The sequence below is a fragment of the Lemur catta genome, chromosome 7 (genome assembly GCF_020740605.2).
Source record: "Lemur catta isolate mLemCat1 chromosome 7, mLemCat1.pri, whole genome shotgun sequence".
In the NCBI taxonomy this organism is placed as follows: Eukaryota; Metazoa; Chordata; class Mammalia; order Primates; family Lemuridae; genus Lemur; species Lemur catta.
In genome coordinates, this window is record NC_059134.1 from 56,001,362 (window position 1) to 56,027,262 (window position 25,901).

The window sequence follows — 25,901 nt, forward strand, 5'->3', positions numbered from 1 at the left end:
ACTTAAGTCATTTGTACCCCCATAATATTCTGAAATTGAAAAAATAAATGAATAAATAAATAAAATTCTAACTAAACTGGATACAGGGTTATGAGATCACACAAGTTAATAAAGAATACTATTATTACTTTCCAGAAATTATATTCTACAAAGATACCATAAAATTTATAATCTTCTACATTATTACAATCTCCTAGTAACATAACTGAGTTAGTTATATTAATTCATTATGAAGCAGTAAGAATTTAAAAATATATCAAACAACTGAATCTTAAACATAAGTACTTACATGCAGTACACAAATATGCAACAGCTGTAAATCATTGGGAGTTCATCCAGTAGCTATAAGAAACAAAGAAAGATAACAGGCTTGAATATCATAGAGCTGCAAATATTATTTAAGTCAAAACAAAACATCAGAATTATTAAGATTCTCAACTCTTAATTTATTTTGCTAATTCTTTTATATTTATCATCTAATTACTGTGAGTGTTTTTATTGTTTTTGAACAAACATGGTTATCCATCCATCTGTCCTAATGCACACACCTGGAAGCGCTGACGCGCTATTCCTGGAGGACAGCCTTGTCATTGTGTTGCTTATATCATTCAGTATCACAAACTATGACATTATACCTCCAGGAAAGAATGGTAGCCCCCATTTACAGGTCTGTGGGTCCCATCAGTATTCTTTTGCATTTCCTCCTTCCTATAGCACCTTAAATGGATAAAATGTCCACTAATATACATAAAAAGAGGTATTAGTGGCCACGGAAATAATTTCATTAATGCAACGAACCTATGTCTCTAAAAAATAAATTTATTATTATTAGCACTGATGATAACAGTAACAATAATTACAGCTATTATGTATTAAACTGCAAGGTAGACACTAAGCTCGGTGTTGTAGATAGGTTATTTCTAATCCTCAAACCAATGCTATAGAGTTTATTTATCACTAGACACACATTTAAGTAATTCTTTAATAAAATGTCTACTATGTGCCAAGCAATGTGTTAGGAGCTGAGGATACAAGACAGAGTCACTGCCCTCAAGGAATTCACAGTCTAATGAGGTTAAGGGAATGAAAAACATGATTAAATATAAAGTTAGGATTCCAACGAAAGGCACACAAAAGCCAGAGAAGGTGATGTCAGGCATGAACTGTGGTGGTAGAGAAAGGCATTCCAGGAAGTTGACAGAGTGCTTATGCAAAGTGAATTATGTATTCTAGTAAATTATTATTTTATTATTTTTTTTTTTTGAGACAGAGTCTCGCTCTGTTGCCGGGCTAGAGTGCCGTGCTGTCAGCCTAGCTCACAGCAACCTCAAACTCCTGGGCTTAAGCAATCCTTCCGCCTCAGCCTCCCGAGTACCTGGGACTACAGGCATGTGCAACCATGCCCGGTTAATTTTTTTCTATATATTTTTTTCACTGTCCAGATCATTTCTTTCTATTTTTAGTAGAGATGGGGTCTCCCTCTTGCTCAGGCTGGTCTCGAACTCCTGAGCTCAAACAATCCGCCCGCCTCGGTTTCCCAGAGTGCTAGGATTACAGGCGTGAGCCACTGCACCCGGCTTCTAGTAAATTATTAGAATAATGAAAACAACAACATTTGTGCTAGGTCTTAAGGTTAAGTGCTCTATGTCACTATCTCATTTAATTTTCACAATTCTAAGGTAGGTGTCATTATTATCCCTATTTCAAGATGAGAACACTAGGTTTACATAGTTTAAGTAACTTGTCCAAGATCACGGAGGTAGTAAGTAGCAGAGCAGGATTCCAAACTGACTCTGAAGCATACCTCTACATTATGTTGTCTCCAAAACCTTTCACTTGAAATACCTTTAAGCGCTTCTGAAAAAACTGACACAGAATCATGATATGTTGCAGCTAAATCTACCACAAGTTTTATGAATTGCAGAAGGTTAACCTATTTAAAGTATTTGAACCAGGGTCTACTGACTTTACATTAAACATCTTTTGCATTTTTGTCTTTATTTCAGTTTTCATGTATTAGCAAAATATTACTGTAGCCATTTGACATTTCCACAATTTACTGAGGTATCTAAAGGGCCTATTTTTGCAGACCTTCTACCCATATATTTAGAGCGTAGGACATAAAAAGATCTACTTTCTCTGTATTACCTCATAGGCCTATTCATACAGTCTATGAAAGGCAGTTGCAATAATTGCTATCATTCCTTTATTTATTGATTTAACAAATATTTATGAAGCACTTACTATAAACCTGGCACTATGCTGTGCTGGAGACAAAATAGTCCTCGCTATCATGTTGCTTTACAATGTCAGAGCAGAGAGAGACATTAAAGAGTTAATTGCACAAGTATTTAATTATAATTATGATCAGTGGCATAAAAGATAAGTACAGAGTACCACAATCATAAAGGAGGAGTCCTAACTTAAGGATTCATGGAAACCTTCACTGAAGAAGTGACATATAAAGTAAGACTTGAAAAATATGCAGATGTGATTAAACTAAAGAAGGACTAGGGGAAGATGAGAAACTTAAGCATCAGAAACAGCAATGTGCAAAGGTCCTGTGGTAGGAAGGGAATCTGAAAAACTGGAAAACCTCCAATGTCTTTGAAGTTTAATTAGTGAGAGAGAGGAAGGATATAAACTGAGGCTGAAGAGATAAGCACAAACAAATCAGGCAATATGTTTTAGGTTGAAAGGGATTCTTAATTTTATTTTAAAAGCAATGGTAACCCATTGAAAAGGTTTAAACTCGGTGATAGTGGTGTGTTTTAAAATGTAGGTTTTATTATTATGCAGGTATGCTATAGCCAACAAATGAAGAGACAATTGCCATCGAAAAGATAGTTTATTACTTGCAGTTCCCAAGAGGAGGGAGTATACCATGCCATGACACACACGGTCACACAGAGAAGTACCAGGGTCAATCAGCAGGCAGAAGGAGCAAGGGGAAAGCCTGGGTGAGAGCATTTATTGTGATTTCCATGGGAAAGGTAAGGCAAGGTAAGGAGGTTTAGAATTGGCCAGTTTGAATAATTTCAGCAGGCTCTGGGGTATAGGGACTGTCTCTAGTTGTCTAGTACATGGCCCTGGGGTAATTAGGACAAAGCAATATTGCCTCTTGGAGTATAAGAGCCAGACAGAGGAAGTATGGGTTCTGGATTAGTTAATCTGAATATGAATGACATAGTCCAGGGTGAGCTGTTTGCTATCTCTCAGAATTGCCTAGTTAGTCACTAGAAGGGCAGTTTCTTCCCATTCAGCAAGGCCCCAGGTCCAGAGAATTAAGAATAAAGAAAATATAGTTAATACATGGTATCAGATCAGGTATGCATGGAGAGTGCTCTGAAAAGGAAAAGAGTAGATGTGGGAGGTCTCCAGACTAAGGAAGCTGCTGCTTAGATGAAGATAGCAGAAATGGGAATGGATATAAGTAAACAGGTTTGAGAAATATTTAGTAAGTAAAATAAATAGGGATTTGCGATCAATTTGATTTTGAGGTGAAGGAGAAGAAATTGCAAACGATAACTATAGGTTTCTTGCCTAATAAGTTCAGTGGATGATAATATGGTTTATTGAGATTGTGAAAACAGAAAATTATAAGAACAATTTTCACCACTTTGAGTTTGAGGTACCTGTGAGATAGCCACATGGAAATGTCAATCAGGCAACGAGAAGTACAAATTTGTAGCTCGGAAGAAAGGTCTGGACTCTAGATGTTGACTGCTTGTTTGTTTGTTTGTTTAAAGGGTCTAAACTGAACTGAGTATATGTTAAAAGGGCAAGGATTTTAAAATATGGGTAATACAAATATAAAAGTCTTATTTTGAAACCATAAATAACAAATTATGACTGGTAAGAGAGCAGCGTTCTAGGGTGAGGTGGGTATGCGTCTGGAGATGAGCCTGGAAAAGTAGGCAGGGGCCAGATCACAAAAGTTGTGGCTCAAATTTATGAGCCTGAACTATGCAAAATATTAAAGAGGTTTAAAAAATAACATCTATCTGAAGAGTGGGGACTATATTGTATACATCTCATTCCCAACACATGTGCAAGGTCTAACCAACATTGCTCAAAGAAAGAAACCAATTAGTTTTGTTTGCAGGAAAAGAAGTTCTCCTCCAGTGTGACAAATGGATGGAAGAGGCAGGGATACCAATTAGGAAGCAGTTATGGGAATACAAGTTTGAGATGACGGTGGAGATGATGGATTAAGGTAGTGACAATGAAGATAGCTAGAGATAGATGGATTCAAGAGTTATTACGGAAGGTGAATCAAGAGATCTTAGTGTCTTAGAGGTGAGAAAGGAGAAATCAAAGATGAATCCCAGGTTTTTGGCTTGGGCTTTGAGTGTAAAGTGGTTTCATTCACTGAGATAGGGAGCAAAGGAAAAAGAAGGGTAGAAGAATTTATAACCAAAACATCTATTAGTTGTTTTTTTTTTTTGTTTTTTTTTTTTTTTTAAGACAGAGTCTGGCTTTGTTGCCCGGGCTAGAGTGAGTGCCGTGGCGTCAGCCTAGCTCACAGCAACCTCAAAGTCCTGGGCTTAAGGGATCCTACTGCCTCAGCCTCCCGAGTAGCTGGGACTACAGGCATGCACCACCATGCCCGGCTAATTTTTTCTATATATATATTTTTTAGTTGGCCAGATAATTTATTTCTATTTTTAGTAGAGACGGGGTCTCACTCTTGCCCAGGCTGGTCTCGAACTCCTGAGCTCAAGCAATCCACCCACCTCGGCCTCCCAGAGTGCTAGGATTACAGGCGTGAGCCACCATGCCCGGCCAAAACATCTATTATTTATATTATAAAGTCCAAATTAGCTTATATTATTAATATTACTTAACATTTAAGCTTCTTTTGTTTTTGCATTATAAACAAAGTTACAGGTGAACAAACATTTGTCCCTGGTTTTATTTTCTAGGATAAATGTATTTATTTTTACTTATGAGTAATAGAAGAATATGTTCTTTTTACTAGCATTTTTCCCTCATATCAAATATATGCTCACTAAACAATACTTGGAAAAAGCTGAAAAACACAAAGAAAAAAGCCAAGAATTTGTCTTTAATTTCACCTTCCCCAGGATTACCAATAACTGTATAAATCAGTTACTGAAAGCAAAAAAAGAATGAGTTGAATGAATGAAAATAAAATCTAGGAGAGGTCTCCTAAAAACTTAAACCATTTAAATTTCTACCATTATGAATGCATGACAAAGTCCTAACATTGGTAAAGGAAACAAAAGAATACTAAACATGGTATCAGAATTTGGGTCCTAATCTTGTCTCTAGCTTTTTACATAACTTCTAGTCAAGTCACTTCCACTCTCTAGGCCTATTTTTCCATTTATAAAACTTGTGGATTGAACTGGGTTTCAAAAATCTCCTCTAATATTAAAATTCTATGATTCTAAATTGTTTTTTGAAAGAAAGGTGAAACTGTTAGGGAAATGTAATGATACTCTCTTGTGGAATTGAGTGGTTACTTGAAATTTTCTTTAGTTTCTTCAGCAATATTTAGTTACCAAGTTCAAGCACAAAATAGGCAGATAATTGAATTTGATCTGGGTTTTTGCTCAGAAAGTAAGGGACAAGGGTTTTAAGGATATTTGTATGTAAGGATATTTGTATGGCTGGCTGGGTGGGAGATTTTGGGCCATAGATTCCAAACTTTGTGGAAAAAAAAAAAAAAAAGGAAGAAAAGATGTGAGCCAAAATACACCTCCTTTCTGTAGTTTTTATATTGCTTATAAAATTGGGATCATATTACATAATAATTTGTCATTATAACATCCTTCCATCTCAACAATTCAAAATATTTTTAATTGGCTACAGTGTGTTTCAACACATAGATACATCATACTATATTTCACTATCTCCCTATTTGTTAAACATTTAGATCATTTAGAAATCTTCATCATGTGAAATACTGTGATAAACACCCTTGTAAAAACATCTTTCTCTGTCTCTGATTACTTCGTTAGGATGTGGTCTTAGGAGCATAATTGCTGGTTTAAAGAATATACACATTCTTTTCTATTTAAAAAAAATACTGAAACAATTTCAACTTACAGATAAGTTTGAAGTACAGTACAAAGAACTTTTTCACCCTGAACTAGTTGAGTAAGTTAGTGACAAGAGGTTCTATTAACCCCAAGTACATTAGTACATGTTCCCTTCCCTTGTATTATATGCCTTGACCAAGTGGGATTTATCCTAGGAATGCAAGGTTGGTTCAACATATGAAAATCAATTGATATAACAAACCATATTAACAGAATAAATGAGAAAAACCACATGAACAAGAGATTCAGAAAGAAACATTTGAAAATTCCAACACCTTTCCATAATTTTTTAGGGGGTGTGGAGTAGGGAAGAGAACTTTATGAATTCCCTGGCCATCTCTAAGTACCAACGTCCTGCTTCCGAAGTACAGAGTTTTACAGGTTCTGATTTGTCCCATCTTTGGCTAAGACAATTTCATGATCTCCACCTGGACAATTCCCTTGAACCATCTTCTGTGGCACAAAGAACAAAGGACACTCCCCTGCCCCTCCCAATCACTGGCCTGAGGCAGGGATATAGGTTTTAGTTCTCAAAAAGGGTCAGGGGGTTTTGAAGAGACAGAAAACATTTTTACCCTTTTCCAGGCCATTTTCTCTGTTACATATTCCCCACTGTCAATTTTACCCTTCAATATCTATGGGAGGAGGGGCAATGCAGTCATCAAGCCGCCTCCTGCTGAACTGGGGTGATGTTTTAGATGGAGGGTACAGATGATCAGGTGAAAAAGGGCAGAAGCAATAACTACAACCATGAGGATTGACAAGGTGAAATGGACTGTTGCTTTGTACACAATGTTTGATACAGGGCTGGGTTAGAAAAGAAACATGGGAGCTCTGAGTGCACAGTGGTACCCTGGCGGTGATCCAAGAGACCAGCTTCTACAAATTCAGAAACCACGTACAGAACTACTTGTACCAAATGAGGTTTAGGATAACACACCCAGCAGTAAGACAGATCAACAGAAGAGTTCATAGCCTTGGGAAATCCTTGCTAAGGAGCTATCCCTCTAGCCTACAGACAGAACAAATAACCAAAGAAAGATTTGCAAAAATATCAACATTTTCATTTTTCCTTTTTTCTCAGATACTTTAGATTGCCTAAAGGCTGGCCCCTTCACTGGGAGATACACCTCTTTACTTTGGAATGAGGGATCTAAGGTTTTTACTCCTGACAATTTTAATGAGGTGTGAGTTGTTAGAGGCACTTCATAGGGTCCCTTCCACTTCTGTGTTTTCAAATGGGGCAGGGACCTGAAAGAGGCAAACTCATGTATAGTGGTGAGTACCTGACCCACTCATGTTACATATTGCTTTACTCTATTTTCTTTTATTCATGGTTATATTACCATACTTACCTCAGGGTACTAGGAAGAACCTCTCATAAACTATTTCTTAAGGGCTTAACTTAAGCCTGCTTCTAAAGGGCTACCCTTATCCAGAGACAGGCAAGCGGCAATACCTTATCCCACTTTAGATGGGTTTCCTGTATCAATTCTAGGATGTGTGCAATTTCCATTTTAGGAGTAGGGCTTTGCTGGGTTACCTCCGCTACAAAGGAGGGTCCATTAGCACTCTTGTAAAATGGCCAGGGCTCTGTGGAGTGTGCTCTTGGGTACTGTTGACAATGGGGTGCCTACTGCCATCCTCGCTGCTGAGCTATAGCTGTCTGTCCATAGCATCCATCACCAGCATGTCATTCTCTCCTAGACTGCTGGTGCCTGTTATCCCATCGTCCTCCGAGGCCTATTCCTGCTTTGTGCTGGCGGTGTATGGGTGCAGGAAATCGGCAAAGGCCCTGTCTCAGGCCAGCCGATACCAGTAGGAGCCCATCTCAGAACCTCAGATGTTCTGTTTGGGTAGGACAAACCTCCACCCAGCCTGAAAATGTATCTACTGATACAAATGTAGGCATCCGAGTAAAACTGTCAATCATCGAAAGGGTGGACCCCCACATATTGGGCTCCCTGTTTAGTGGGTTGCCTTTCTGTCCTTGGACTGCCCCAAGAACATAAACAGCTAGTTGTAAATGGGGTCCTCTCAAATGAGGTCCCACTAAATAATCCACTATGGCATCATGCTCCCAAAGTATGTATTCATGTTGGTGCCTCATAAGAGGCTGAACCAAAGTTTTGGGTAGGAGAACAAGTCTATGAGAATTCTGTCTCCATTTAGTTGTGCCATCCCAAGTGTCAGAGCCCCAGTCTTTAGTTTTAGAGGGGATTTTAATCTAGATAGGGTATGAAGGCTCCAAGGAACAGATCACCTCCAGTGACCTCCTTAATTGTTCTGCCAGTGGCCTGATTTCCTCTGGCAATCAGCTCAACTTTTTGGGCTGAAGTCCCAGGTGGCAGTGCCACCACCATGATCACTGAATATCCAGACAGCCCCCAGAACCCCTAAACAGGCATGTTGCAAAGGCTCATTCTCTTTGGCTGGCAAAAGGGTGGCAGGATTGAGAATAAATGCAGTCTTTAATAACAACTCATGAGTAGCTGTTACTGTCTGGAAGCAAAGAGGCCATCCTCTCACATTGTTCAGTGGCTTTGAGAAGTATGCCACTGGCCTGGCATATCTCCCAGCATCTCTACTGAGACTCCAAGGCTCATTCTTTGTTTTTTTTTTTTGTTTGTTTGTTTTTGTTTTTTTTATTTCAGCTCATCATGGGGGTACATAAGTTCAGGTTATATACATTGTCCATGTCCCGCCCATCCCCCTGAGTCAGAGCCTCAAGCGTGTCCATTCTCCAGACAGTGCACCTGGCACTCACCATGTAGTCATACCTATCCCCTCCCCCCACCCCCCACCTCCCCAAGTCAGCACCTTCAAGCATGACCATTCCCCAGACGGTGCGCAACGCACTCATCATGTAGGCATACAAGCATCCCCTCCCCCCATCCCCTGTCATTCTTTGTTTTTTATATTATTTAAATTCTTTCTGTGAGTCAGGCAACCCCAAAGTGGGGACAATCATAAAACTTTGTTTTAGTTTTTCCAAAGGCATTCTGACAGTCCATGGTCCAGATCAAGGGTTCCACATCTATCCCTTTAAGGGCCCCATATAAGGGCTTTGTCATCAGTCTAAAGTATGGGATCCAGACATGACAGAACCCTGTCATTCCTAGGGACCTTAGATAAGTAACTGGTTGTTTGCAAATCTGTCCAATTGTAGGTTCCACAAGTCCCCTGCTAAGCTCTCATCAAGCAGGGCAGGAGAGCCCTTCTAAAGTCCCTAACACCTTCTAGCAGCAACGTGAGGCCACCCCAGTCTCAGGATCCTGCCACTCAAATGCAACTGAGTATCATTCATAGGCTTTTGTACAATATCATTAGTGGTGCGTAGATCCTGCACATATCTATACTCATTGGTGTGGGAAATTAAATTCTCTCTGTATGCCCTGGGGTCCCATCAGCCTATATGGCCTTACTCACTTTTGCTAGCTTTCTTCTTGCCAGTGCTATAATAATGTGCAGGTCTGTTGAGGCCTGAACTTTAAAAACGAACTGTTCTGCAAAGGCAGTCTCCTGCATGTTTCACCAGACCCTGGTATTCATCTATCAGGAGCTTAGCAGTGCCCTCAGAAGTGAGTTTCTGTCAATTTTGGAACAGCTCTAGTGCTCCCACTGCTTGTCTAGGTCTGCCCCTTGGGCCCGCTACAGAGAATTATCAGTTGCCACCTGCCGACGGCTGCCTCACCACTACCTGGTTTGCAGAGTGCCCTGCGCAGCTGGTGCCAGGGGCTGGGCCACAGCAGAAAGATGTGGAGGGGTGCCCCCTCCTCCAGACCACTTCCGTCCATGGAGCTAGGCACCAATTGAATCCCCATTGTCAATTTGCACCTAGGGCTTCTATGGGGATATTTGGGTTGGAGCTACTAGTGAGGCAGGGGGGCCCTGGGACCCTTCCTTCATCATCTGAGTCCTGGACTTGAAGAGACCATTTGCTTTCCTGAGGGTTTCATGTTACCTGGAGCCCTTTGCAATTTTGGGCAGGGTTCTTTCCAATGTCCTTCTTTTCTCCAAAAAGCACACTGATTGTACCCCACCCTAAGGTGGCCTTTCCTTCTGACTTCAACAAATGCCCTATCACGGGCTGGAAGGTTCAAAACCCTCCCCAAATGGGTGGAATCAGGGTCTAGTGTGCATGCCCGGGAACTTACCCAACAAATGGCCTGGCATCTGGACACTTTCCAAATCCATTTCCTTCTCCTAAACTCAGTTCAGGCTGCAAGGAGCTGTGTTGACTTTGGGGAGACAGAGATGGGAGTTCCCTGAAGCTAAAACAGGCTCCAGCAGCTATTGGAGCCATCTCTTGCTCTCTCACCTCGAGAAGAAGTTGCTCCTACCTGCGAAGACCCACAGCTTTTACCCAGGGCTGCTCCCTGCCTCTTCCAGCAGTCCTAAGGGGCCATTCCACTGGGTCCTTGGGCCCACCCAGGGACACCAAATTCTGCTACTGAAAGTTCAGCACTTGTCCCAGAGGCCACATCAGAAGAACGAGGACAAGTGGTTTGGAAAGAAGGAAAGAGAAGTTTATTAATTTGCCAGCAAATGAGGAGGTTGGCAGACTCCTATCTCAAAGTACCAACGTTCTCAATACCTTCCCATAATTAAAACACTCAATAAACTAGGAGCAGAAGGGAATTTCTTCAATCTACTCAAGGACATCTACAAAAACCCCACAACTAACATTAAAATTAATGGTGAAAGACTGAAAAGTTTTTTCCCTAAGATCAGGAACAAGGCAAGAAGGTCTGTTCTTTCCACTTCTATTCAATATGGTACTGGAAGTTCTAGCCAGGGCAATTAGGTAACAAAAAGAAAGAAAAGGCATCCAATTGTTAAGGAGGAAGTCGAACTATCTCTATTTGCAGATGACATGATTTTATATACAGAAAACCCTGAAGAATACACACACACACACACACACACACACACACATCCCTATTAGAGGTAAAAAAACAAGTTCAGCAGAGTTGAATACAAGAGTACAAACATACAAGATCAATATAGAAAAACCATTGGTATTTCTATACATTAGACATGAGAAATCTGAAGATGAAATTAAGAAAACAATTCCCTTTAAAATAGCATCAAAAAGAATAAAATACTTAGGAATAAATTTAACAAAAGTAGTTAAGATTTGCAAATTAAAACTACAAAATATTATTGAAAGAAATTAAAGACTTAAATAAATGGGAAGATACCTTGTATTCATGGATTGGCAGATATAACATTAAGATGTCAATACTCCCCAAAGTTATTAACACAATCCTTTTCAAAGTTCTAACTACCTTTTCGCAGCAATTGAGAAGCTGATCCTAAAATTCATATGAAAATGCAAGGGACCCAGGGTAGCTAAAACAATCCTTAAAAAAAAAAACCTTGGAGGACTAACACATTTTCCAATTCAAAACTTAACCACAAATCTACAGTAATCAAGGTTGTGTGGTAATGGCATAAGGCTGGACATGTAAGTTAATGTAACAGAATTGAGAGATGATAAATAAACTCACACATTTATGATCAGTTGATTTTCAACAAGGGTAACAAAGACAATTTAACAAGGGAAGAGCAGTCTTTTTAATAAAGGGTTCTGATACAACTCTACATTCACATGCTAAAGAATGAGTGTAGACCCTGACCAAACATCACATACAAAAATTAACTCAAAATGGACCAAAGAACTAAATGTAAGAGCTAAACTATAAAACTCTTGGAAGAAACATAGGTATAAAATCTTCATGACGTTGGATTAGGCAATGGTTTCTTAGCTATGATACCAAAAACATAATCAACCAAAGAAAAAATAGATAAAATGTACTGGAGCAGAATTGAAAACTTTTTTTGCTTCAAAAGACACAAGAAAGCAAAAAGAGGTCAGATATGGTGGCTCATGCCTGTAATCCTAGCACTTTGGGAGGCCAAGGTACGAGAACCACTGGGGGCCAGGAGTTTGAGACCAGCCTGAGTAACACAATGAGACCTTGTCTCTACAAAAAATTTAAAAATCAGCCAGGTGTGCTAAGGCAGGAGGATTTTGAGGTTGTGGTGAGCTGTGATGATGCCATTGCACTCTAACCCAGGCAGAGACCCTGTCTCAAATAAAAAAAAAAGTGAAAGGACAACTCACAGAAGAAAATATTTGCAAATCATATATCCAATAAGAATCTAATATCCAGAATATATAAAGAACTCATACAACTCAATAATATAAACACAGCTAACACAACTTAGAAAATGGCCACAGGATATGAACAGACATTTCTTCTAAGAAGATATATAAATGGCCAATAAGCACATAAGATGTCCAACATTATTAGTCATTAGGGAAACACAAATCAAAGCCACAATGGAAAACCACTTCACATCCACTGGGATGGCTATAATCAAAAGAATGAACAATAATAAGTATTGACAATGATACGGAGAAATTGCTGGTAGGAATATAAATTGTGTAGACACTTTCAAAAACAGTCTGGCAGTTCCTCAAAAGGTTAAACATAGAGTTCCCACGTGACCCACCAATTCCAATCCTAAGTAAATGTTCAAGAAAACTGAAAGCATGCATCCATACAGCAGGAACTAAAAATATCTCACCCCAAAATATATTTCTTTGATATATTTCAAGATGACTATTCAGAAGGGCTGGAAATACAAGAATAGCTAAAAAGCTACCTTTTGTGGGGGAACTTTGCATCTGTAAAGGAAATAAAAATAAACAACAGATGCAAACAAGCTTTCTCTGAAACCCCTCCCCTCCCATCCAGATCTAGGAAAGATTAACTGAGAATCTGAGACTTTTAAAGGTCTGACAGAAATATTTACCACAGGCTACTATCTATTCTTCCTGAGAGCTGCTACCTGTGAGGTTTCATCTACATATCAAGAATGCCTTTGCTAGCCAGGCCTTTCCTCTTTTCCCTTTTCTCCCTCCTATGACCTTAAGATGCTATAAAAGTATCAACCATTTGGCCACTTCTTTGAGTTTTTCATTTTTTTTTTGTGACTTCCATGCCCATATGCCTATTAATAAAATTTGTAGGCTTTTTTTCCTGTTAGTCTATCATCAGTTTGTTTAATAGACTCAAATTATTGAATATTCTGGGGAAAAATTTAAACTTCCCAATAACACAAAAACTTGTACATGAATGTTCATAGCAGCATTACTATACCCTCAAAATGGAAACAACCCAAAAAGTCCACTAATTGATAAATGGATAAACAAAATGTGGTATATCCACATAATGGAGTATTATTCCACTAAAAAATGAAGTATTTCATGCTGCAACATGGATGAATTATGAAAACATACTAAGTCAAAGAAGCCAGACACAAAAGGCCACACACAGTAAGATTCCATTTATATGAAATGTCCAGAATAGGCAAATCCATACAGGCAGAGAATAGACTAGTGGTTGTCAGGGTTTAGTGGGAGGGGAGTAACAGGGAGTAACTACTAATGAGAATGGGGTTTCTCATTGGGGTGATGAAAATATTCTGAAATTAGATAGTGGTAATGGCTCCACAATTTTGTGAATTAACTTAAAACCACTGACTCATACACTTTAAAAGGGTGAATTTTATGGTATACAAATTGTCTCTAAAAAACGATATTCACCTAAATATTCACTATAATATTACCAACAAAATCAGGAAATTAACACTGATATATTACTACATGTAATCCTCAGGCCCCATTCAAGTTTTTTTAAGCATCCTAATATCATAAATATAAATATAAATACACAACACATACACACACACATTCACACAGAATCCAGTCCAGAGTTATACTGTATTTAGTTGTCATGTCTTTTTATCTCCTTCAATCCGGAATAGTTCCTCAGTCTTTGAATTTTATGACTACTATACTTTTGAAGATTATAGGTCAGATATTTTGTGTAATGTCCCTCAATTTGGTTTTGTCTGATATTTTCATATTATTAAATTCAGATTATGCATCTTTGACAGGAATATCAGAGAAGTGATGCTATGTTCTTGTTACTGCATCCTATCAGATGGCAAATAATTTTGATCTGTCCCATTATGATGACATTCATTTGGTTGCTTGACTAAGGTGCTGCTATCCACTAGGCTTCTCCACTGTAAAGGTATTCTTTTTCTCTCCTTTGTAATTATTTTCAAAAGAGGTACTTCGAAACTATGTAAATAAATGGTTCAACATCAACTCTTACTTTATTCATTTATTTATAATCATGTATTATTTCATTTACTATATCATTTATTATCTTAGTATGGACTCATGATTTCTGACTTTATTCATTGGGTAATTACTATAATCAGTTACTATATATTTTGATGCTCAAATTGTCCCAGATTTGGCCAGTGGGAAACCCTTCAAATTGGCTTCAGTGTCCTTTTTTTCATTTGTTTTTTTGAGACAGGATCTCATTCTGTTGCCCAGGCTGGAGTATAGTAGCATGATCATAGCTCACTGCACCCTCCAACTCCTGGACAGTGATCGTCCTGTCTCAGCCTCCAGAGTAGCTGGGACTATAGGCATGTGCCACCACACCCAGCTAATTTTTTAAGATTTTTTGTACAGATGAGGTCTCACTATGTGGTCTCAAACCCCTGGCCTCAACTGATACTCCTGCTTCAGCCTCCCAAAGTGCTGGGATTACAGGTGTAAGCCATTGCACCTGCCACAGTGCCTTTTTGACACAGCCCCATCATTCTTTGAGCATTTCCATTCTTTCTGGCATAAAAAGACGTTCCAGGCTCATATTATCCTCTTTTTCTGCCCAGTCCTTGGAATCAGCCCTGGCTCCTTTTAAAGGAGAATTACTTTTAGAAAATAAGATCTAGATGGTAGGTGTGCTCTTTGGCTTTGGAGTCCCCTGCTCCCAGATGCTGTCATGGACAGAGTTTGAGAATATACATATGTCTGTATGTATAAAAATATGTATATATATAAAAATATATAAAATATATCTTATTAATATATTTTTATACTGATTATATATTGAAGTAATACTTTAGATACACTAGGTTAAATAAATTATTAAATTAATTTCACTCATTTCTTTACACTTTTTTCAACGTGGCTACCAGAAAATTTTGAATTACAAATGTAGCTCACATTTTATTTCTACTAGACAGTGCTATTCTAGAAGTTTCAGGGTTAGTGATAGGGAACCAAGAGGTCACAAGATTTAGGACTAGATAAATGGCCTCCTTGGAGCAAGGATAAGAACTAAAAATCCTTGTACAGCTCTAAATCCTTGCTAGCTTGAGGCAGCAGACCATTCAAATGGACGCTACAGAGACATAAAAGGATGCAGGCACCTAAGAATATATGTTTTGGTGAACTGATTACCTTTTTAAGATGTTTCCATGTGACTCTACTCTCTAATGCTGCTCTAAAATTATATATGCCTGAACAGAGGTGGTCAAAAATCTATACACTGTTTTCATTTATTTTCTTTATGGACAACTCACCTGTTTGCTTCTTTACTTAGTCAGTAAGGATCCTTGACCTGAATTACAAATCCTATTTTAACCATCCTTTAGCTCTTTTCTCAAATTTGAAGTATCTCTGAATTAAGAGAAATAAGCATTTTGTCAATTTTGTCATTACTAACCTGCATTTCATATTTCAGAGTCATGTGGAAGCACCAGGATCCCATTCCTACCACTGAAATTAAAACAAATAAAAAAACAATTAGCATGAAATTCTTGGGGGTGGCCAAAGTGACCTGAGAAGACAATAAGACATTTCAAAGCACTGAGTTTTAAGAAAAACAAAGCTTATAAAATCTTGTGGCAAGATTTATTAATAGCTGACTCTGAGTAAGCTTTATAATTGATGAAATTTTGGAACAGAATAAAACAACTATAATATAAGTTCTCTTAAATTCCCTCCACTAAGTGACTTACTAGATAATATTTCATTATTTCTATAAAATATATTACCTGTTACTCAGGATATATTAATGCTCATAGCTGGTTAGCTACTCTAGTACTCCCTTGCACTTCTGTTCCAAATAGCTGATTAGTATGCTTACTGAGAGCCACCTAGTTATGTTTGTTCTCAAACCTGTTAATGCCACTGTATTTAGTTATTAGAAATATGACTGTAGGCCGGGCGCGGTGGCTCACGCCTGTAATCCTAGCTCTGGGAGGCCGAGGCGGGTGGATCGCTCGAGGTCAGGAGTTCGAGACCAGCCTGAGCAAGAGTGAGACCCCGTCTCTACTAAAAATAGAAAGAAATTATCTGGCCAACTAAAAATATATATACAAAAAAAAAATTAGCCGGGCATGGTGGCTCATGCCTGTAGTCCCAGCTACTAGGGAGGCTGAGGCAGTAGGATCGCTTAAGCCCAGGAGTCTGAGGTTGCTGTGAGCTAGGCTGATGCCACGGCACTCACTCTAGCCCGGGCAACAAAGTGACACTCTGTCTCAAAAAAAAAAAAAAAAAGAAATATGACTGTAAAAAGAGAGCTGCTGTTTATCCAAGAACTATTTAATATGCTTAAAATAGACTCAGTAAAAGTGAGCTGCTAATAAAAACTACTGTTGAATTAGGTGTGGTTGAGATATCTATAAAAGATTGGGGAAAATAGTAAAAGTCTAAAAAGATTCTGTGTTCATGTCTCAAATTTTTCCCAAGTGCCTCCATTTTAAATAAACTGTTTTCATCTTAGGGTTTTAAAAATGTTTCATTTTTAATTCAAGGAACACTAAGTAGAACTAAAATTAGCATTTCATTTTCAAAGGCCATGCCCTATTTCAAATAATTGTCAAAGATTATACAACTATGTTTTAACAAAAATAAAACTTTAAGGTATGTGTATATATTTTCAATAATTCTATGCTTCAATTTAAAAAAATTAACAGACCAAATATCAAGTCCTATAACATCTAATAACAGGGCTTCGTTGATTACGTCCAGTTCAGTATTTACTGAGCACCTCCTATTTGCCAAATTCAGTTATAGATGCTGAGGTACAAAGATAAGATCCAGTCATTGGCCCTAATGAAGCATATAATCTAATGGAGGAGAAAGGCAAATAAACGGAGGGTATATAGAGATATGCTTAGAGCACGACTGGAGCATAGAGGAGGGACACTTATAAAGAAAATCTGAGAAAGCAAGAATGATGGTAGAGGTTGAACTTAAAGATGTATAGGAGTTAGCCCAACAAACATAGTGAGTAGTTTGTATGAAGTGACCTGAGAAAAATTCCAAAGTATTTGTTACTCTTGCTTTAAAAAAAAAAAAATCACTATATACATTGTTATTATTTACATTATTTTTACTCCTCAAAATGAGATGGGGGAAATAAAATAGTTATTGCATTCATTTCACTAGAGAAATAGGAAGTGGGATGGTTCCTGTCTTTTTTCAAAGGAAAAGTTAAAAGGTGCAAAGGTAGATAAATTATTTAATGGAAGGGGAAAAAACCCTATAGGTCCTCTAAAATCATACAATATTCTATGAAGTAAAAAAATAAAAATGACATGGGTTGATTATTTATTCTAAAAGGTAGAATGGCCACTTCATCGTGCCTCACTCAAAGGCTGTTTTTATCAAAACCGTTTCAAAATGTTCTCTTATTACTGTTAAATTATAAAGCATTAAAAGTCTGATTTTTTTTTTTTTGCCTTCGCTCACAGAGCCGTTAAAAGTCTGACTTTTTAGAGAGCGCTACAATGTATTTCCTTTCAACAATCTGTGCAACACATAAAAAAGTATTCTGATGGAAAATCTATTCTGGTCGCTACTCTAAGTTTTCAAATTCCTTTCAGAAAGGGGCAGCAATAGGTTTATTCCTCCACTATTTTTGTTATTTTCCTCTCTTTTAAAAATTACTGTGCTGCAACTGACCTTTGTATACACTTAGAAAGCAAAGAGATGTAATAGAACAGCATCACACTTCTGTACAATATTTTATGTTTTGCCCCTAAAAGCAAACTGCCAATTTTTGCTAAAGCTTATTTACCGGCTTTATTGATACATAATTAACATATCATAAAATTCATTAAAATATACAATTCAATTATTTTTAATATATTCAGACGTCCATCACCTCCACCTAATTTTAGACCATTTTAATCACCTCAAAAAGAAAGCTCATACCCATTAGCAGTCACTTTCCATTTTCCCTCAACCTCTCTAGCCCTAGGCAATCATTAATCTACTTTCTGTCTCCACAGATTTGCCTATTGTGGATATTTCATATAAGTGGAATTATACAATATGTAGTTTTCTATGTCTGGTTTCTTTCTCTTAGCATAATATTTTCAAGGTTCATTTACGTTGTAAAAGGCAACAGTGCTTCATTCCTTTTATGGATGAATAATATCCCACTGTGTAGACATACATTTTATTGATATTTATCCATTTACCAGGTGATGGACATTGTTATATACTGAACATTTATTAGGGTGGGGACTCATAGCATGGGATGAACAAAAATTCTCAACACAAAAGATTACAATAGTTTTAAAGAAAGAAGGTTTATTTTACTTCCCAAAGGTGGGGGAAGGGTACAACACAAGAGAAAGAAAGAAATGTCAGCACAGAGGACAAGTGGCTTGGACTTTTTATGGAGATAAAGGGAAAAAAAGAGTGATTGTTGCCAGCTGATAGCAAAAAGGTTTTTCCTTTTTTTTCCCCTTTTCTCTGTGAGGCTGGCTTAACAGAGTCTTTTGGATTGTGGTCTAGCAAGAACGGAAGCTGGGGAGCTCACACCCCTTCTATCTGCTCAGTTCAAGTGCTGGAAAACAAACTCTCAAATAAAACAATTAAAGCCACAGGTGGCTAATCAAAGGGCTGTTGTGTTGTGATCTTTCCCTTCAAAGGGGCAGTTACGTGCTATGAGTTTATTCCTCTTTCTGTTAGATAGTTTATTTTGTTAGACAGTTTATTGGCAAGGCCATCCTTTCAATGTTTGTGTCCCTCCCTCCAATTCATATGTTGAAGCTCTAACCCCTAATGTGATGGTAATTGGTGGTGAGATCTCTGGGAGGTAATTAGGTTTAGATGAGGTCATAGGGGTAGGGCCTCCATGATGAGACTAGTGTCCTTATAAGAGGAAGAGACTGAAGCATGCTTTTTTTCTCTCCATTGCACAAATGGAGGAAAGGCCATGTGAGACACAGCAAGAAAGTGACTGTCTGCAGGCCAGGAAGAGGTTCTTCATCAAGAACCAAATCAGTTGCCACCTTGATCTTGGACTTTCCGGCCTCCAGAACTGTGAGAAATTAAAGTCTGTTATTTAAGCCACCCAGTCTATGGTATTTTGTTATGGCAGCCTGAGCTAAGGCAGACATTTAGGTTGTTTCTACCCTTTGGCTATTATGAATAATGCTGCTGTGAACATTCATATACAAGTTTTTATGTGGACATATGTTTTCATTTCTCCCAGGTATGTACTTAGGAGTGACATTTCTGGGTCCTACGGCTTAGCATTTTGAAGAAGTATTTTTCAAAATGTCTGTACCATTTTATATTCCCATCAGCAATATATTAGTTTCTCCACATCCTTGCCAATAGTTGCCATTGGCTGTCTTTGTGATTACAGCCATCCTAGTGGATGTGATGTAATATTTCACTGTGATTTTGATTGGCATTTCCCTAAAGTACCCCATTGACTTTCAACCAATATTTACTGAGCACTTAATGTTTTAAGCATTTCCCTTGGGATAAAGGAATGAACAAAGAAATATGGTTTCTGTCTCAGAACTTTAAATAAACCATTAAGAACACAAAAAGGGAAGTTTCAGAGCTATGGGAATATATACAAAGACCAATGTTATTACCTCATTTAGGGGGTCAAAAGAGGGCTCTCTGGGGAAGTAACACTTAAGCTAGGACTTGAAGAATAAATTAGAGTTCACTAGATGACAGAGCTTTTTAAACAATGAGATCATTCTATTTAGATTCTAGAGTAAAAACAAGGTTATTGTATTCAAAGAACTAAAAGAGCTTGGCTTAAATCACGAACGATTTGGAGCAGGCAATTCAGTGATAAGAAGGGCATGCATGGTTTGTAGCAGCTAGATTAGGAAGAGCTTTTAAAGCCAAGTTTCAAACTGATCAGATTTGGACCTTTATCCTAAAGACAAAGTAAAGTTGCTGAAAAACTACATACCCATACACACACACTGTGGGGAGTGGGCTCTGTGGCTAGTGAGTGCACTGGAGCAGGCTTCCGAGAGTGGAAAGACGGGAAGCACTGGGCAGATGAGACATGTCCTTTATTGTCCGGGGGTGGGGGGGTACCGCCATGGCCAGAGCATAGTGAGCGCTCATATATGGCTCAGAACAATAGTGGCAACATGCCACAGGAAAGCAGGATCATATGAGTTCACATACGAGATAACACCTTGGTTACATAAGTGTGCTGACTCATGCCTCCCCTGGAAGGCTGGTGGAAGACAGTCTGGAAATTACTGTAGTTTGGCCTAAGAAACCTATTGCCTATACAAATGAATTTCCCTTACACACACACACACACACACACACACACACACACACACACACACACACACACACGTAGGGATTAACATGATTAGTTTTTGTTTTTTCTTTTTTTTTTTGAGACAGAGTCTTGCTTTGTTGCCCGGGCTAGAGTGAGTGCCATGGCATCAGCCTAGCTCACAGCAACCTCAAACTCCTGGGCTTAAGCGATCCTACTGCCTCAGCCTCCCGAGTAGCTGGGACTACAGGCAGGCGCCACCATGCCCAGCTAATTTTTTCTATATATATTTTTAGTTGTCCAGATAATTTCTTTCTGTTTTTAGTAGAGATGGGGTCTTGCTCTTGCTCAGGCTGGTCTCGAACTCCTGACCTCAAGCGATCCAGCCGCCTCGGCCTCCCAGAGTGCTAGGATTACAGGCATGAGCCACCATACCCGGCCACATGATTAGTTTTATAGTTAAAGAAATATCACTCTGGTTACAAGGCAAGATGTCTAAAGGAGTAGTCTCTTAACTTTGATAGCAAAAAATGTTTTTAAGCAACTCTACATATTTGTAAATTGCATACATACTGTGGTGCTAAGATACAATATATATTTTAAAACACATAAAATTGAAATTCAAAAAAAATGAGGTAAAGAGTAGCCATATACAAATAGAAGTTAAAGAGTTTTCTTCCTGCATCCGAACAGATAATTTTTCTTATCCCTTGGAGTATGACCATCCTACTTGGTGACTGATAGTTTATTAATGAATAAACTCCTTGCAAGGCTTACCTGGAACTTCGTAATGTGGCTCCACTAATATCTTCCATTGCAACCTGTGGTTCAGTCACAGCTGACTGCCTTGTCTCTGATCTCACTCTAACTCTAGTCTGCTTTGCTTTTGCTCATCCTATGCTCACCCTGTCCTTTTTGCTTGGAATACTAATTTTCTCCATCATTCAGTCCTACCTGCCCCCAACTTATGTCTCTGATTATTGAAATCTTATGCAACTTCTGGAGCCATTTTAATTTTTGCTCTTTATTCCTTTCAACTGTTTTCTTTTGAAATAATTTCAAACTTTCAGAAATGTTGAAAAAATAGTACAGTGAACTCTTGTATGTTCTACATATTGGTTCAGATTTACCAATTTTTAACATTTTGCTAATTTTTATATATATTTATTTTTCTCACCCATTTATGAATCAGTTGGATATATCATGTCCTTTTACCACTTAAAATTTCAATATATATCACAGATCCCTTTTAAGTGTCACCTCCTAAGTCAAATCTTCCTCTGCTTCCTTTCCAGTTAAACCACCACACAAGGCATCCAAGAATTAATGTTTGACTAGGCTGGTAGTTATTAGCTTTTGGAGCACAGCGGTTTGCCTATATAGCTTTATAAATGCTAGGCCAGCCCAGAGACTTGTGATTCAATTGTTGCCATGGTACCTGTATTTTAAGGAGCTGTCAGTGATTCTGAGGCACATCAAAAGCCAAAGATTGCTGTTAGATTCTAAGGTTTATAAAGGCATGGACCATGTCTCTACAGTTAACTAAAGAACCTCTAGAACTTAGCATAGTGCCAGCCATATAGGGAACACTTATTAAGTATTTGCTGATTGGCTGATATTTTTCCTTTCCCCTCAATAATACAGTATCTCACAAGAAATAAGGGCAGGAGGTAATGTGCAAAGGAAAGTGGGGAAGAAATAAATTAGGTGCCTGAAGTTAGTTGTCTAATGTGAACTAGATAGGGGAAACTCAGCCACATCTCCATACTTCTCAAGTCATCGAAGGAGAGTTTAGGAAGCATTTCGGTCACTTCCTCTCTAATTGGTGATTAACCCAAATGCTCTCCAGGCACATTAAAATACTGGAATGAAAAGGAGACTAAGAAGATAAACACTTACATTGTGAACCTCCTAAAATGTTTCATCACGCTGACAATACCCAGTCCAAGCAAAAACTCTGATGTGCTTTAACAGGGAAAGAGAATAAAAATCCTTCTAGCTGTAAACAAGTTACAAAAGCAAAAGAACAATAAAAAAAATCCCACTAAAGTTAGCAACAGCTGAATGATATATTTCAGTAAAGATTTTTATTTATGAATGTTGTGATGAAATATTAAGGCTGCACATAAAATTGTCTTGATAAGAAACAGGTACTTTAGAAACTATTTCTTCACTGTATAAACTTTATTTATTTATTTTCATTTATTTATGTATTTTTAACTAGACACTGTCACAAGAGGCCAGTGTATAAACTTTAACATCTCAGGGTTGATCCAAAACTTAAAAGAGGATCATTTTTCGGTAAGAATATGAATCAAGACAAAATTAGAGGCACCAAATAAAACAATTCAAAAGCCAGAAGTGCAAATATAAGGCACATATCTAAAATCAAACATATTTTCATTAGATGGGAAGAAAAATGAAGGCAAGGTATGATTTCAGAACTTGTTATTAAATTCAGGAAAAGATAGGAAAATAGTCAATATTACCTTTCTCTCAATAGAACACATTTTTTTGTGGTTATAACAAGGCTATCAAGAGAAAATCTCCGTATCAGCGGTGAAACTTGTTTTTTTCCTTTTTAAATTCTGAACCACAAGGGTACAACAAATTTAAACATATTCTCCTAGTCACAATTCTCTCCAAAACCTGACCAAAAAAGCAACTAATGTTCCCTTAAAATTAAAATATCTGATTATTTACTTAGACTTCAGATAACTGAGTTAGAGCTACTGGTGTGTTAGGAAGTGTATAAGACTAGAACTCAATGACTTGGGTTCAAGTCCCAGTTCTGCTCCATAGGCAATCCTAAATCCATTTAACATATCTGAGCCTGTCTACATGTGAAGTTAGTTTATATGTAACTTGTAAAATGTTTTTTATTTCTTTCAATACTATGAGACTATAACTAATGTGTGCTGTTTATGAAAACTGCCATCAGATTTTTACAGATTAAATTCCAAACAGTCTACATTTAGTCTAATTAAATCTATATTGAGTCTAAAATAATTCTCTGGTTCTACTGAACACTGCTGATTCTCATTTCTGTTAGTAATATGTGTTACCACCAACACAGGATCAATGCTTTTCTTCCCTCCTTCCCTGGAGCAACATACTTCTACCTAGCAAAGGCCAATCAGGCCCTTGTGCTCCTAGATACCACCTACCCCTCTAAGATCTTCACTTTATTGTCACCTTTTTCTCCTATATCATCAATTTCTACCTCTCTAATAGATTGTTTGCATATTTTCTAATATCTCCCAAACCCACTCTCCTGCCCCATTTACCTGTGCTTCTTCACTTTTCTGAGTTCTCAAAAAAATTGCCTCTATTTCCTCACCTCTCTTTCCTATCCATCCCTCAAACCTATTTGCACCACTGAAATAGCCATTTTCTGTTTCATCTTACTCAATTTCTTAGTAGCATTTAATAATTGAAACATTTTCCTCTCTAGTTTTTTTCTAGTTTTCTGTAACACTCTATTCTCCTGGTTTTCCTATCATATTAGTTGCTTCTTCATAGTTCCTTTGTTGGCTCCTACTATTTTTTTTCTTTTTTCAGAGGCTTATGTTCAATGGGATCCTTCTATTTTTAATGTCTAAATCAGGGGCTGTAAATTCAAAAGCCCAGAGAGGCATATGAGTAAAATGCTAAGTGAAAGAAAAGAAGGAGCAGTGTAGAGGCTGTGGTCAACAGGACAGACCATAATAAAGAGGAAACTGGAAAGAATAATTCAGGCTGACTCTTACCATGCACAAATAACAGGTTCAGTGTTGTTGGCTTTTCTAATTATTCAAGAGCAGTCAGAGATCTGGATTTTTAAGTAAATTCTCCCAATTTTCAAATCTGGGCAACTAATTAAAAACATAGCTAAAATATGTCTGCATTTCAGAGTCTGCCTTTGGGTGATAAACTTGTGATATTTATGTCCATCCTTGTGGCCTCTTGTCTCTCTACATCCATTCCCTTGGTGAGTTTGTCAATTTCCATGACTTTATATACCAGCTTGAGGACAATGATACCTAAACCTTACCTTTGAATTCCAATCTCATATACCTAAATGCCTATTTGGCTCACTTAATGTCTCACAGGCATTTCATACTCAACATAATCAAAACAGAGTGACAGATCTTCCCTCCAAATCTCTTTCTTAGTCTTCTCCATCTCAGTTAATGGAACCTCTATCTACACAGTTACTCAAACTAGAAACCTGAAAGTCATCTTTAAAATTTCTTCCCTTTCTCTGAACCCCCACATTTAATGCATGAATGAGTCCTACAGGCAATACCTCCAAAGTGTATCCTGAGACATCCACTTCTCTCCAGTCTCCACATGTGCCATTCTAGTTAAACCACTATCATCTCTCACCTGGACCACCACAACAGCCTCTATTAACTGGTTACTTAGCTTGTGCTCTATCAATCCATTCTCCACAGAGCTGCCAGGGTTATCTTTTAAAAATATAAATGGGATCATGTCATTCTCCTATTTAAAAATCCTCCATTGGCTTTCCATTGCTCTTAGAATACAGAGCAGACTTTTTACTCTGGCCTATGGTAAGGTCCTCTGTGATCTGGCCCCTGCCTAAATTTCTTCAACCTCATATTCTGCCATTCTCCCTCTTGACTTCTAAGACATATTAGGGGAAAGTCAGAAAGTACACAGATAATTACAATATGGTGCAATAAATGCTGTGATAAAGATATGTGTTGTATTTTGTGGAAGAACAGAAAAGGGTCATCTGATTCTAGCAGGAGACTGAGGAAGGTTTAAAGGAACGCTTTCTAAAGGAAGCAGAGTCCTGAATGATAGATATGTGTAGTTTACCAGACAAAGGAGATTAAAGACAGAGATATGAATATACATATAGTACTAAAAACAGCAAGTATTAATAGTTCGATACAGCTACAGTGTGGCGTACATGCAGGAGAGTTGTGGAACATGAAACTGGCAAGGTAGACAGTCCAGATTAGGACCAACTTGTTAAGGAATACAGATTTTAAAATAGGTTATCTCATTTAAAGAGAAAATGGTTCAATTGAAAGAAGTAGGCATGGCTGGAGAATAGGGGCAATTTAAAATAGTAAACCAGCTTTTACTACTGATATACAATTTACTAGGAAGTGAATATGAAAATTATTCAAATCACCACAAATAAGAAAATCAAGACTGGAGAAGATATTTATATCAAAGGAACAAATGTCAAAAGTGTGAAAACAAAATGGTATTTATTGGTCCTTAATTTATATAAATTAGAAATTCTGGAGATAATTTAAAAAAGAAATCTAAGTCTTCTTTTCTTTGCATTAAACTGATTCAGTCACATGGAGAATAAAACATTTTATTAATATCAGGGTGGCTATTTTAGCTAACATTTCATCATGAT

General features: G+C 37.7%; 1 protein-coding gene across 2 annotated transcripts in view; it reads right to left on the minus strand.

Moving 5' to 3' along the window:
• ACER3 (alkaline ceramidase 3) overlaps positions 1 to 25,901 on the minus strand; it is a 127,177-nt gene that overhangs the window by 45,209 nt on the left and 56,067 nt on the right. For both annotated transcript variants that reach the window (XM_045557301.1, XM_045557302.1), the window contains exons 3-4: positions 15,674 to 15,726; positions 290 to 342 (exon numbers count right to left, since the gene is read on the minus strand). In XM_045557301.1, coding sequence (XP_045413257.1) covers positions 290 to 342; positions 15,674 to 15,726 — 106 coding nt within the window. The remainder of the gene's footprint in view (positions 1 to 289; positions 343 to 15,673; positions 15,727 to 25,901) is intronic.